Here is a 12,700-nt window from a genome sequence, read left to right on the forward strand (position 1 = left end):
GAAAAGCAATCAGTACTGCACAAGCTGGGCCCATACGCGAGGGAGAGGGTAAGTACTGAAAATTACTCGTCGCCCCTCAAATCAACTTGCTGCCTGGCCTGGTACGTGTGAGCCTACTCATGCCACCCATCCTGCCCCCTCCTCTGCTGCTAACCATTTGACTATTCTGCTATATTTTGCAGAACCTGATGCCAATCCTGAAGATACAGAAGAAGATTCAGACGCGGGCGAGCCAGACCAACTTTGTAGGGGGGAGGGAGTGGCCATAGAGAGGTATGAACAGGAGAATCTTGAACTTGCGTTGCCAAGCACTTCCATGATTTCTGATTCGTCATTCCATGGTGAAACACTCATAATAAAGGATGAAATTGAGTACTGTGAACAATGAGGAAGTGTGACCTTAGCTCCTTTAATAAGACTCCAGAGTGCAGGTACCTCGTGGGTGGCCTGCTTATATACAGTGCTCCCAAGGGATGCTGGGATCCCTTGGGACTCCAACAGGTAGGCCCTCTGGTGGTGATGTGATACAGGTTTCAAGGGGTTAAATACATAAAAGCACTCCCTCGTAAAGTTAATAGTACACTTATTTACAAGGTGAGATGATCTGGGGCTTTTCGCTCCCTTGTTGATCATCTCGGTACAAATGCGGGTGTCGGTGATTTGGTTAGTTCTTCACTGGGCTGCTGGACAGCCGGCCTTGCCAGGCTGCTGGGGATATTGAGTTCGGCTTCATGGTCAACCATGATGTCGGTTGCCACTTGTGTGTGTGTTGAAGGGTCAAAGTTGATGGTGTCTTCTTCGGGTTGTTCGTAGCTGTTGGTGAACCACAATTTGATTTGGTCCAAATGTTTTCTGCATGTTAGTCCATTGGCCAATTTGACCTAAAACACCCCACTCCCCTCTTTGGCTATGACTATGCCAGCGAGCCATTTGGGACCATGTCCATAATTGAGTACAAACACAGGGTCATTGACCTCAATATCGCATGACAAACTTGCGCGGTCATGGTACACACTTTGTTGATGCCGCCTGTCCTCCACGAGATCATGGAGATCAGGGTGAACAAGAGAGAGCCTTGTTTTGAGCGCCCTTTTCATGAGCACCTCGGCTGGGGGAACCCCGGTGAGTGAGTGGGGTCTGGTGCGGTAGCTGAGCAGCACTCGCGACAGTCGGGTCTGCAGGGAGCCTTCTGACATGCATTTCAAGCTTTGCTTGAAGGTCTGAACTGCCCATTCTGCCTGGCCATTGGATGCGGGCTTGAACGGGGCAGATGTGACATGTTTGATCCCATTGCGGGTCATGAATTCCTTGAATTCAGCACTGGTGAAACACGACCCATTGTTGCTGACTAGAACATCAGGCAGGCCGTGCGTGGCAAACATGGCTCGTAGGCTTTCAATGGTGGCCGTGGACGTGCTTATAGACATTATTACACATTCAATCCATTTTGAGTAAGTATCCATGACAACCAAGAACATTTTACCAAGAAATGGGCCCGCATAGTCCACGTGGATCCTCGACCACGGTTTGGAGGGCCACGACCACAAACTTAGCGGTGCCTCTCTGGGTGCATTGCTCAACTGAGAGCAAGTGTTGCACTGGCGCACGCGTGACTCTAAATCTGAATCGATGCCGGACCACCAGACATGGGATCTGGCTTTGGCTTTCATCATTACAATACCTGGGTGGGTGCTGTGCAGTTTACAAATGAACGTATCTCTGCCTTTCTTGGGCAAGACCACGCGATTACCCCACAACAGACAGTCCGCCTGCAGGGACATTTTGTCTTTGCGCCTGTAGAACGGCTTAATCGCCTCCTGCATCTCCGCTGGGACGCTGGACCAGCTCCCATTAAGGATACAATTTTTTACCAAGGACAATAAAGGATCCTGGCTGGTCCAGGTCCTGATCTGGCGGGCCATAATGGGTGACTTTTCATTTTCGAATGCATCCATTACCATGAGCAAGCCCGCAGGCTGTACCATTTCCACCCCGGTGGTGGGCAATGGCAGCTGACTGAGAGCATCAGCGCAGTTCTATGTGCCCGGTCTGTGGCAGATTACATAGTTGTATGCCGACAGCGTGAGCGCCCATCTTTGGATGCGGGCAAAGGCATTGGTGTTAATCCCTTTGCTCTCAGAAAACAGCAATATGAACGGCTTGTGGTCAGTTTCAAGCATAAACTTGAGACCAAACAAGTACTGGTGCATTTTTTTTACCCCGTAAAAGCATGCCAGAGCCTCTTTTTCAATCATGCTGTCGGCCCTTTCGGCCTTGGACAAACTCCTGGACGCATAAGCGACAGGTTGCAAAATTCCCGATTTGTTAGCCTGTTGTAACACACACCCAACTCCGTATGATGACGCATCGCAAGCTAGCACTAATCGTTTACAAGAGTTATACAGGACAAGCAGTTTGAACACAACAGATTTCTGGCTTTCTCAAAGGCAGCCTCTTGTAAATTCCCCCATATCCAGTCGTCTCCCTTGCGCAGTAGCACATGTAAGGGCCAGAAAAAGCAGCAAGCCTGAGGACTGGGAGAAATTTAGAATTCAGCAGAGGAGGACAAAAGGTTTAATCAGGAGGGGGAAAATAGAGTATGAGAGGAAGCTTGCTGGGAACATAAAAACTGACTGCAAAAGCTTCTATAGATTTGTGAAGAGAAAAAGATTAGTGAAGACAAAGGTAGTCAGAATCAGGTGAATTTATAATGGGGGACAAAGAAATGGCAGACCAGTTGAACAAATACTTTGGTTCTGTCTTCACGAAGGAAGACACAAATAATCTTCTGGAAATACTAGGGGACCAAGGGTCTAGTGAAAAGGAGGAACTGAAGGAAATCCTTATTAGGCGGGAAATTGTGTTAGGGAAATTGATGGGATTGAAGTCCGATAAAATCCCAGGGCCTGATAGTATGCATCCCAGAGTACTTAAGGAAGTGGCCTGAGAAATAATGGATGCATTGGTGATCATTTTCCAACAGTCTATTGACTCTGGATCAGTTCCTATATACTGGAGGGTAGCTAATGTAACACCACTTTTTAAGAAAGGAGGGAGAAAGAAAATGGGTAATCATAGACCGGTTAGCCTGACATCAGTGGTGGGGAAAATGTTGGAATCAATGATTAAAGATGAAATAACAGCGCATTTGGAAAGTAGTGACAGGATCAGTCCAAGTCAGCATGGATTTATGAAAGGGAAATCATACTTGATAAATCTTCTAGAATTTTTTGAGGATGTAACTAGTAGCGTGGACAAGGGAGAACCAGAGGATGTGGTGTATTTGGACTTTCGAAAGGCTTTTGACAAGGTCCCACACAAGAGATTGGTGTGCAAAATTAAAGCACATGGTATTGGGGGTAATGTACTGACGTGGATAGAGACTGGTTGGCAGACAGGAAGCAGAGAGTCGGGATAAACGGGTTCTTTTCAGAATGGCAGGCAGTGACTAGTGGGGTGCCGCAGGGCTGTGCTGGGACACCAGCTATTTACAATATACATCAATGATTTAGGTGAAGGAATTGAGTGCAGTATCTCCAAGTTTGCAGATGATACTAAGCTGGGTAGCAGTGTGAGCTGTGAGGAGAATGCTAAGAGACTGCAGGGTGACTTGGACAGGTTAGGTGAGCAGGCAAATGCATGGCAGATGCAGTATAATGTGGATAAATGTGAGGTTATCCCCTTTAGTGGCAAAAACACGAAGGCAGAATATTATCTGAATGGCAGCAGATTAGGAAAAGGGGAGGTGCAACGAGACCTGGGTGTCATGGTACATCAGTCATTGAAAGTTGGCATGTAGGTACAGCAGGCAGTGAAGAAGGCAAATGGTATGTTGGCCTTCATATCTAGGGGATTTGAGTATAGGAGTAGGGAGGTCTTACTGCAGTTGTACAGGGCTTGGTGAGGCCTCACCTCGAATATTGTGTTCAGCTTTGGTCTTCTAACCTGAGGAAGGACGTTCTTCCTATTGAGGGAGTGCAGTGAAGGTTCACCAGACTGATTCCCGGGATGGCAGGATTGACATATGAGGAGAGACTGGATCGTCTGCGCCTGTATTCACTGGAGTTTAGAAGGATGAGAGGGGATCTCATAGAAACATATACAATTCTGACGGGACTGGACAGATTAGATGCAGGAAGAATGTTCCCGATGTTGGGGAAGTCCAGAACCAGGGGATACAATCTAAGGATAAAGGGTAAGCCATTTAGGACTGAGATGAGGGGAAACTTCTACACCCAGAGAGTTGATAACCTGTGGAATTCTCCACAGCACAGAGTTGTTGATGCCAGTTCATTGGATATATTCAAGAGGGAGTTAGATATGGCCCTTACGACTAAAGGGATCAAGGGGTATGGAGAGAAAGCAGGAAAGGGGTACTGAGGTGACTGATCAGCCAAGATCTTATTGAATGGTGGTGCAGGCCCGAAGGGCCGAATGGCCTACTCCTGCACCTATTTTCTATGTTTCTATCTTTCTAGTAGGGTGCTTAACCCAGGTAGGAAATTACCGAAATAGTTAAGGAGTCCCAGGAACGACTGCAGCTCCATCACGTTCTGTAGTCTCGGCGCGTTCTTGGTGGTCTCCGTCTTGGCATCGGTGGGTCTGATGCCGTCCGCTGCGATTCTTCTTCCCAAGAACTCGACCTCCGGCACCAGGAAAATGTTTCAATCTGAGTCCCACGCCATCCAACCGACTAAGAGCCTCTTCCAGATTCCTCAAGTGCTCAATGGTGTCCCGACCTGTAACCAGTGTGTCACCCTGGAAAACCACGGTGCGAGGAACCGACTTTAGCAGGCTCTCCATGTTCCGTTGGAAGAGTGCCGCAGCCGACCGAATCCCAAACGGGCATCTGTTATAGATGAACAGACCTTTGTGCGTGTTGATGCAGGTGAGGCCTTTCGAAGACTCCTCCAACTCCTGCATCATGTAGGCCGAGATCAGGTCCAACTTGGTGAATGTCTTTCCTCCAGCCAGGGTCAAAAATATGTCGTCTGCCTTGGGTAGCGGGTACTGGTCCTTCAGCGAGAAATGGTTAATCGTTACTTTATAGTCCCCACAAATTCTGACCGTGCCGTCCTCTTTTAGTACCGGGACAATCGGACTGGCCTACTCGTTGAATTCCACCGGCGCAATGATGCCTTCTCGCTGCAGCCTGTCCAGCTCAATTTCCACTTTATCACGCATTATATATGGTACCGCCCGTGCCTTGTGGTGGATGGGTCGCGTACCGGGAACCAAATGGATCTGCACTTTCGCCCCCGAGAAGCTTCCAATGCCTGGCTCGAACAACGATGGAAATCTGCTCAGAACCTGGGCACATGAGGCGTCATCAATGGACGAAAGCGCTTGGATGTCGTCCCAGTTCCAGCGGATTTTTCCCAGCCAGCTTCTGCCAAACATTGTGGGGCCATCTCCGGCACGATCCACAGTGGGAGTTCGTGTACTGCTCCATCATAGGAGACTTTGACTTCTGCACTGCCAATTACAGGGATTAGTTCCTTGGTGTAAATCCTTAGTTTGGTGTGAATGGGGCTGAGCTTGGGCCTGTGTGCCTTGTTGCACCACAGCCTGTCGAAGGCCTTTTTACTCATTATGGACTGTCTCGCACCCATGTCTAGTTCCATAGATACTGGAATTCCGTCAGTCCAACTTTAAACATTATTGGTGGACATTTCGTCGTGAATGTGTGTACTCCATATACTTCTGCCTCCTCGGTATGAGTCTCCAATTCAGCCTGATCCACAGTGGATCAATCTTCCTCTGCAAGGTGGTGGTTTGCAGGGTTTGCAGCTCGCCTACACATTCGCTGGAGGTGTCCCATTGTTCTGCAGCCATTGCATGCATAGTGCTTGAAGCGGCATTGATGGGCCCGATGATCACCTCCACAATGCCAACAAGGTGTTAACTGCCTCGCATTAACGATTGATGGCGGACTCTGGGTTATCTGAGATCATGCAGCAGCAGTCGGCGTGTACGTTCTGCCATGTATATTCCTGCTCGAAAATGATGCACAGTACTGGCCGAAACCTCTTTACTCTGCGAAATCTGTTTGGTGTTGTCACTGGTGAACATAAATGCCTGGGCTATCGTTATGGCTTTGCCTAGATACGGAGTTTCAACAGTCAACAGTTTGTGAAGGATTACCTCATGGCCAATGTCCAGTACAAAAATGTCTCTAAGCATTTGTTCTTGGAATCTCTCAAATTCGCAATGTCCTGCAAGGCGCCTTAGTTCGGTGACATAGCTCGCCACTTCCTGACCCTCCGACCGTTGACACATGTAGAACCGATATCTTGCCATTAAAACGCTTTCCTTAGGATTTAGGTGCTCCCGGACTAGCGTACACAATTATTCATAGGATTTAGTTGTTGGTTTTACCGGAGCTAGAAGATTCTTCATGAGGCCATAGGTTGTTGTCCCTCCAGACAGTAAGGAGGATCGCCCTTCGTTTGACAGTGTTCTTGTCTCCTTCCAGCTCGTTGGCCACGAAGTATTGGTCGAGTCTCTTCACAAAAACCTCTCAATCGTCCCCTTCTGAGACCTTCTGCAGGATACCAACTGTTCTTTGCATTTTCACGTGGTTGTTCATTACCTCGTCGCCAGTTGATACACTCATAATAAAGGATGAAACTGAGTACTGTGAACAATGAGCAAGCATGACCGTAGCTCCTTTAATAAGACTCCAGAGTACAGGTACCTCGTGGGTGGCCTGTTTATATACAGTGATCCCAAGGGATGCTGGGATCCCTTGGGACTCCAACAGTTGGGCCCTCTGGTGGTAGTGTGATACAGGTTGCAAGGGGTTAAATACATAACACGTGGTTTGAGCGTGGCCCAGTCCCTGCATAGTGGTTTAGGGTCTGCTTCGACATTCCGTGGTTTCAGCTCGTCCCAGTCCCTGCATAGTGCTTTAGGGTCTGGTTTGACATTCCATGATTTCAGCTCATCCCAGTCCCTGCATAGTGCTTTTGGGTCTGGTTCGACATTCCGTGGTTTCAGCTCATCCCAGTCCCTGCATAGTAGTTTAAGTTTTGGTCCGACATTGGATGCTTTCCAAAGTCCAGAGGTTGCGGGTTCCAGTGCTGCCGGAATGCAGTATGGATCATTCAGTGTCCCAATATCCTAGCCTGCACCTCCCAGTGCTGCTGGAATGCAATATGGATCATTCAGTGCTCCAATATCCCAGTCTGTGCCTCCCAGTGCTGCTGGAATGCAGCTTGGAACAATCAGTGCCCCACCGTCCGAGGTTCCGGGTCCCACTCCAGCTGGAATGCAGTATGGACCACTCAATGCCCCACCGTCCGAGGTTTCGGGTCCCAGTGCTGCTGGAATGCAGCATGGCCACACCGTCCCAGCCTGCGCCTCACACTGGACGAGACACACCCAGGGCGAGGCCAAGGAGAAATGTACCACGCTGTTCTGAGATGGAGGGTACAACAGATGTGGCTCAGGTGATGGCATTGAGTGTGGAGACCAATGAGCTTACCCGATCACTTGTGAACACTGTCAGTGGGTTGGGTGATGAGGTAACGGCACTGACGGCAGAAATAGCAATAATGTCACGGGACATGAGGGAGGACATTTTAGAGGCAGCAGGAACGACGGCACAGGCCATCAGAGAGATAGCTGCTGCAATAAGGGAACACAGCCAGGCCAATCCACTGCCACTCCCATGGCAATCACTGCACTAGTCTCTGTAGAGACCCAAGCCGTAACCGCCCCCCCACCACCACCACACCCATGAAGCAGTGCACATTCACCGAGATGTGGATCTGAGATGGGTGCAGCCTTTCTTTGCTGCTGTTGTGTTTGTTGTTGTTGTTGTTGTTGATTTTACTCTTGTAACTGTTTTCAAATGGAAATTGTTTAGTAAGTGATGTAACTTTACAAGACTATAAGTGACCTTAAAGTTTTTAAGTGATCTTACAGTGTAAGTTTTTTCTAATGGAAATTGTTTTGTAAGTTTTGTAACTTTATAACTTATAAGCGATCTTAGGGTTTTTAAGTGATCTTCGAGTGTAAATGTTCTCACATTTTGTAAGTTATTTAATTTCGCACCTAAAAAGTGATCTTAAAGTTTAAGTGATCTTAGAGTGTAAGATTTTTCACGTTGAAATTGTTTTGTAACTTTTGTAACTTTATAAGTTTATAAGTGATCTTAAAGTTTTTAAGTGATCTTAAAGAGTCATATTAAAGTACAGTTTGATAAAAAAATTATTTTATTACACTAAAGTGAAATACATTCTAAAATTTTCAATAAAATATTTTGTACATTGAAACTGAATCATGTTCCATTAACACAACATTTAGGAACAGCTGCAAAAAATAAACATGTCAAAGCGCAACAGTTGTCACTGAGCCCTCGGGCATCAGTAAAGCGATCATGGATGAGCTGCTGGCGTAAGGCTCGAGCAATAGTTAAAGGAGCACAATGGTCTGCCCTCCTCCGACGTCGTGCTCCGGCCTCAGGCACTTGCATGGTCTCCTGATCCTCGTCATCATCCTCCTCCAGCTCCTCCTCCTGCTCGTCACTTGCATCTTCCACATCATTATCATCAGGCACTCTCACCGCAGGTGGGTCTTCTTCTTCCACTATCAGCTGCTGCTGTCTCATGATGGCTAAGTTATGCAGCGTGCAGCCTACAACAATGAAGTGACCGACCATCATAGGGGAATATTGCAAGTTGCCTCCAGAATGGTCCAGGCATCGGAAACGCTGTTTCAAGATGCCAATGGTCCTCGCTATGATGTTGCGTGTCTTAATGTGCGACATGTTATATTGATGGTCAACTTCTATCTGGGTTACGCATGAGCCAAATGGCGAGGCCATACCCTTTGTCTTCCAGTAGCCAGCTCTGCCCTTCTGGCTGCTGCTCAAACATGTCAGATATAGTGCTGTCACGTAGGATGAATGCATCATGAGTGCTGCCAGGTTACTTGCATCGACTGACATGATACGATATTTGTCGTCACACATGAGCTGCACATTGATGGAGTGAAAGCCTTTTCTATTCCTGAACTGCTCGGCATCCTCCACAGGTGCTCGCAAGGCGATGTGGGTACAATCAATGCAGCCCTGTGCCTTTGGGAAGCCAGCAATCCTGCAGAAGCCCACAGCCTTGTCACGCATTACTCGTGCGGTCGTTAGGAACTTGATGAAGTCATTCCTCCACGCATACAGTGCAGCCGTGACCTGACGAATGGAGACCTGTAATGCACCTTGAGAGCTGGCGCACACATCTCCAGTTGTACCTTGAAACGATCCCGAGGCATAGAAGGAAAGTGCAGCTGTAACCTTCACTTCAACAGACAAGGCAGTCCACCTGTTGCTTCTCGGCTATAACTGTGGTCTCACCAACCCACAGATCTCACGGACAACTTCTCTGTGGAAACACAGCCTTCTGACCCAATCTGCCTCACTCAGTTCCAGGTAGGACCGCCTGACTCAAAATCTCCGAGGTGTGTAACGCCCAGCAGCCTACGGGCGATGAGTTCTAATCAATTCTCTCCTACATAGCGCAGTGACACATAACCATTGACTAATCCATGGCATTGAGATTGATGCACCCATCTTTAAAGTAAAATTAAAACTTTCAAAGGTTAAAGAAGGTGCAAAATAGCAGCACAGCCCAGCTCTTCTTATTCCCCAAACAAGGTAAGAAACCCAAAGGTCTCCCCCATTCAGTCATGTGACTTCTCTATCCCTCCTCGTCAGCATGCCCCATCCCCTCCACAGCCTGCCTCGTTCTCCGTTGATATTCCTCTCCCTCCCACCCCCCCTCCCCCACAGCCTGCCGTGTCCTACAGCCCCGGTATACCGTGTTCTCCCAATTCTCGCCCTGGTCGAAGGGCTTGCCGGTGTCCCGCACCTTCTTGCCCTGGCCGAACGGACTCCCGCACGGCCAGTAGCTGCATAGTTCAGTTTAAGGTAGGATTTGATTCAGTACTTTTATCTGTTAATTTAATTCTTTACTTCACTTATTTATTTTTTTATTGAATGGTTATTACTGCGTGTGCTTTGTTTGGTGCTTGGTGATGCTTTAAATGCAGTTACTTGCGCCGATTCCTTAAGTAAGGTCTTTCTGTGCGGACAAAAGTGGACACATAGTTTAGTACAACTTTTTTCTGGCCAAAGTGGCATAAAAGGTGTAAGTGGCTGGGAACGTCCCCTTTTGAAAAAAAAACTGACCTAACAAAAAACCGAACTAACTGGCCATATTTGCAACTAAAAAGATACACCAGAAAAATCAAGTCATACCAAAAAAACGGTGCAACTCATGGGGAAATTTGGGCCCACAATCTCTGTCACAGGTGGGACAGACAGTCGTTGAAGGAAAGGGTGGTTGGGACTGGTTTGCCGCACGCTCCTTCCGCTGCCTGCGCTTGTTTTCTGCATGCTCTCGGCCTTGAGACTTGAGGTGCTCTGCGCCCTCCCGGATGCTCTTCGTCCACTTAGGGCAGTCTTTGGCCAGGGATTCCTAGGTATCGGTGGTGCCTTGGAATGAGTGTCCATCCTATAAAGGTGACTGAGATAGTGACAAACATCATTGTTTGCATTTTGTGCTTTCCTTGGCATGGACGCAGCACAGGTGAAATGTGGAACACTCTAGGCTGGTAATAAAATATTGCTTCACATCAAGCCAGTAAAAAGAAAACACTGTTGCACTTTTCAAGAGAGAAAGCCATTCTGTTCATGCAGCTGATTGTTTGATTTTTCTTTTCTCGCAGTGACGGCGCAGAGTTCGATCGATGCCTGCTGTTCCAATGGATTGGAATGGGCCACTGAGAAGGAGGAGTGTGCTTCTCTGCCCTATACACTAGAAGAGGCATTTTGCAGGTATATTATCAAATATCCTGAAATATCTTTAAGCAAATGATTTGTAATCTGTGCATCCGGTTTGAACTACTGTTTTAATGTAAGTGTTAAAATTACAGAGAAATAGATAGGGGGAGAAATTTGGTCGCGATTCATTTGGGGCGGTAACGCAGGCGGAGTGGTAATTTTAGCGCTTTGAAAAAGTTTGCACCCTCCACCCAGAAATTCGTCAGAATCGGTTGAAGAGCTGACAGGGACGTTAAATCAGCCGTTGCACACCAGAGCTGGAGGGATGCTAACGAAAATGGCGACGCTAAATTTAGCCAAGTCATTGCGCATGCACCGAACTCCATTTCAAATCCCAGGAGAGGCCGAGTTTTAAAGACACGGCATAGTAATGCACCCATTAAAGTTTTCAAAATCACTTTTTCTCAAGCTGATCTCTTATTTCTGTCTGCCGCTGCAAACTCAAAGGCTCACTACCGTGCTGTGTGTAAACGTTGCACTGATCGTTTCCTCATCCCTTTAAGTAGCCACCAGTTGACAACTCTGCAAGCCTGTACTGACTGTTTTTCTAGCCGTTGTTCTTGACAGCTGCTAAATGAGGCGGCTGTACCTAATTTTCCGACCGCGACGCAAACGTGGGCGTTGCACCAGGAATACGTCATGATCGGAGTGATTGTCAGCAGCCAGGCGCTACTGGTTTGTGCCCCCGGTGAGCCTCTAATGAATTTTCAGTTGGGGTGCTAAATGCTGCGCTCCTGGTCGGTAACCTCTTATGCTCCCATTAACGCCCATCCCCCCGCCCCCCCCCGGCGCTAGCTGAGGCGTTAGACAACCAAAAATCCAGCCCAAAGAATTTATAGCACAGAAACAGGCCATTCAGCCCAATGTTTATGCTCCACATGAGTCTCCTCCCACCCTAGCCGTGGCTCAGTTGGTAGCACTCTCACCTGAGTCAGAAGGTTGTTAGTTCAAGTCCTACTCCAGAGACTTGAGCACAAAAATCTAGACAGACACTCCAACTTGGAGTTTCAGATTCAGGTTTTTTAAAAAAGTGCTTACTAACTAAATTTGTGTAAAGATCATGGCAGAATCATATCATATTTCTGCCATTATCTTTGTTCATCATCATCATAGGCAATTCCTCAGAGTCGAGAAAGACTTGCTTCCACTCTAAAAGTGAGTTCTCAGGTGGCTGAAGAGTCCAATATGGGAATTACAGTCTCTGCGACAGGTGGGGCAGACAGTGGTTGAAGGAAAGGGTGGGTGGGGAGTTCACGGTAGTGATCACTTTCTGGTCTGTTCTGAGCTCCCCTTACTGATGTGACAACCTTTGTGCTTTACATGAAGTCTGCTGCAGATTTATTGAATTTAGACACTGTGACAGCTATTTACTTTTAAGAATGTTAGAACTCCCACTCCCATTTTTTTGGCGCTGATCTAAATCCCACAATCTGTGTGTGTCTGTATTTGAGTGTGAATGATGCTGATGGGGGTGGTGGGGGGAGGAGGAGGAGATACTATTGAGAAACACAGGAAATGCCTTAAGGGTTGTAATGGGGTGCAGACACAAAGACCAGCACAAACAGGAAATAGGTGTTGTAGAGTTGAAACAATTTGAAGTTGAAAGCATGCATTAACCTTTTTCAGGAAATAGTTGTCCTTAACCCCTGAGCTGTAGTGGCACCCTGGAGTGATGCTTTTGAGGAGTGACCTTTTGAAGTGGCTCCATCATAAAATCTAATTACTGAAGCATTTTAGGAATAAACATTCGAGGGTTTGACCCTGCAATGGGTGGGGGGAGACTTTCTCATGGGTGTCGTTAGAAGTTTAAGCTGTTGAGTCATATTATCGAAAATGCTGCCAAAGTGTGAGGTGCTT

General features: G+C 47.5%; 1 protein-coding gene across 3 annotated transcripts in view; it reads left to right on the forward strand.

Moving 5' to 3' along the window:
- Window positions 1–12,700, forward strand: part of fbln1 (fibulin 1) — a 219,023-nt gene that overhangs the window by 30,509 nt on the left and 175,814 nt on the right. For all 3 annotated transcript variants that reach the window (XM_070900531.1, XM_070900533.1, XM_070900532.1), the window contains exon 2: window positions 10,729–10,837. In XM_070900531.1, the coding sequence (XP_070756632.1) occupies window positions 10,729–10,837 (109 nt within the window). The remainder of the gene's footprint in view (window positions 1–10,728; window positions 10,838–12,700) is intronic.

Source organism: Pristiophorus japonicus, chromosome 15, assembly GCF_044704955.1.
Source record: "Pristiophorus japonicus isolate sPriJap1 chromosome 15, sPriJap1.hap1, whole genome shotgun sequence".
Taxonomy (NCBI): domain Eukaryota; kingdom Metazoa; phylum Chordata; class Chondrichthyes; family Pristiophoridae; genus Pristiophorus; species Pristiophorus japonicus.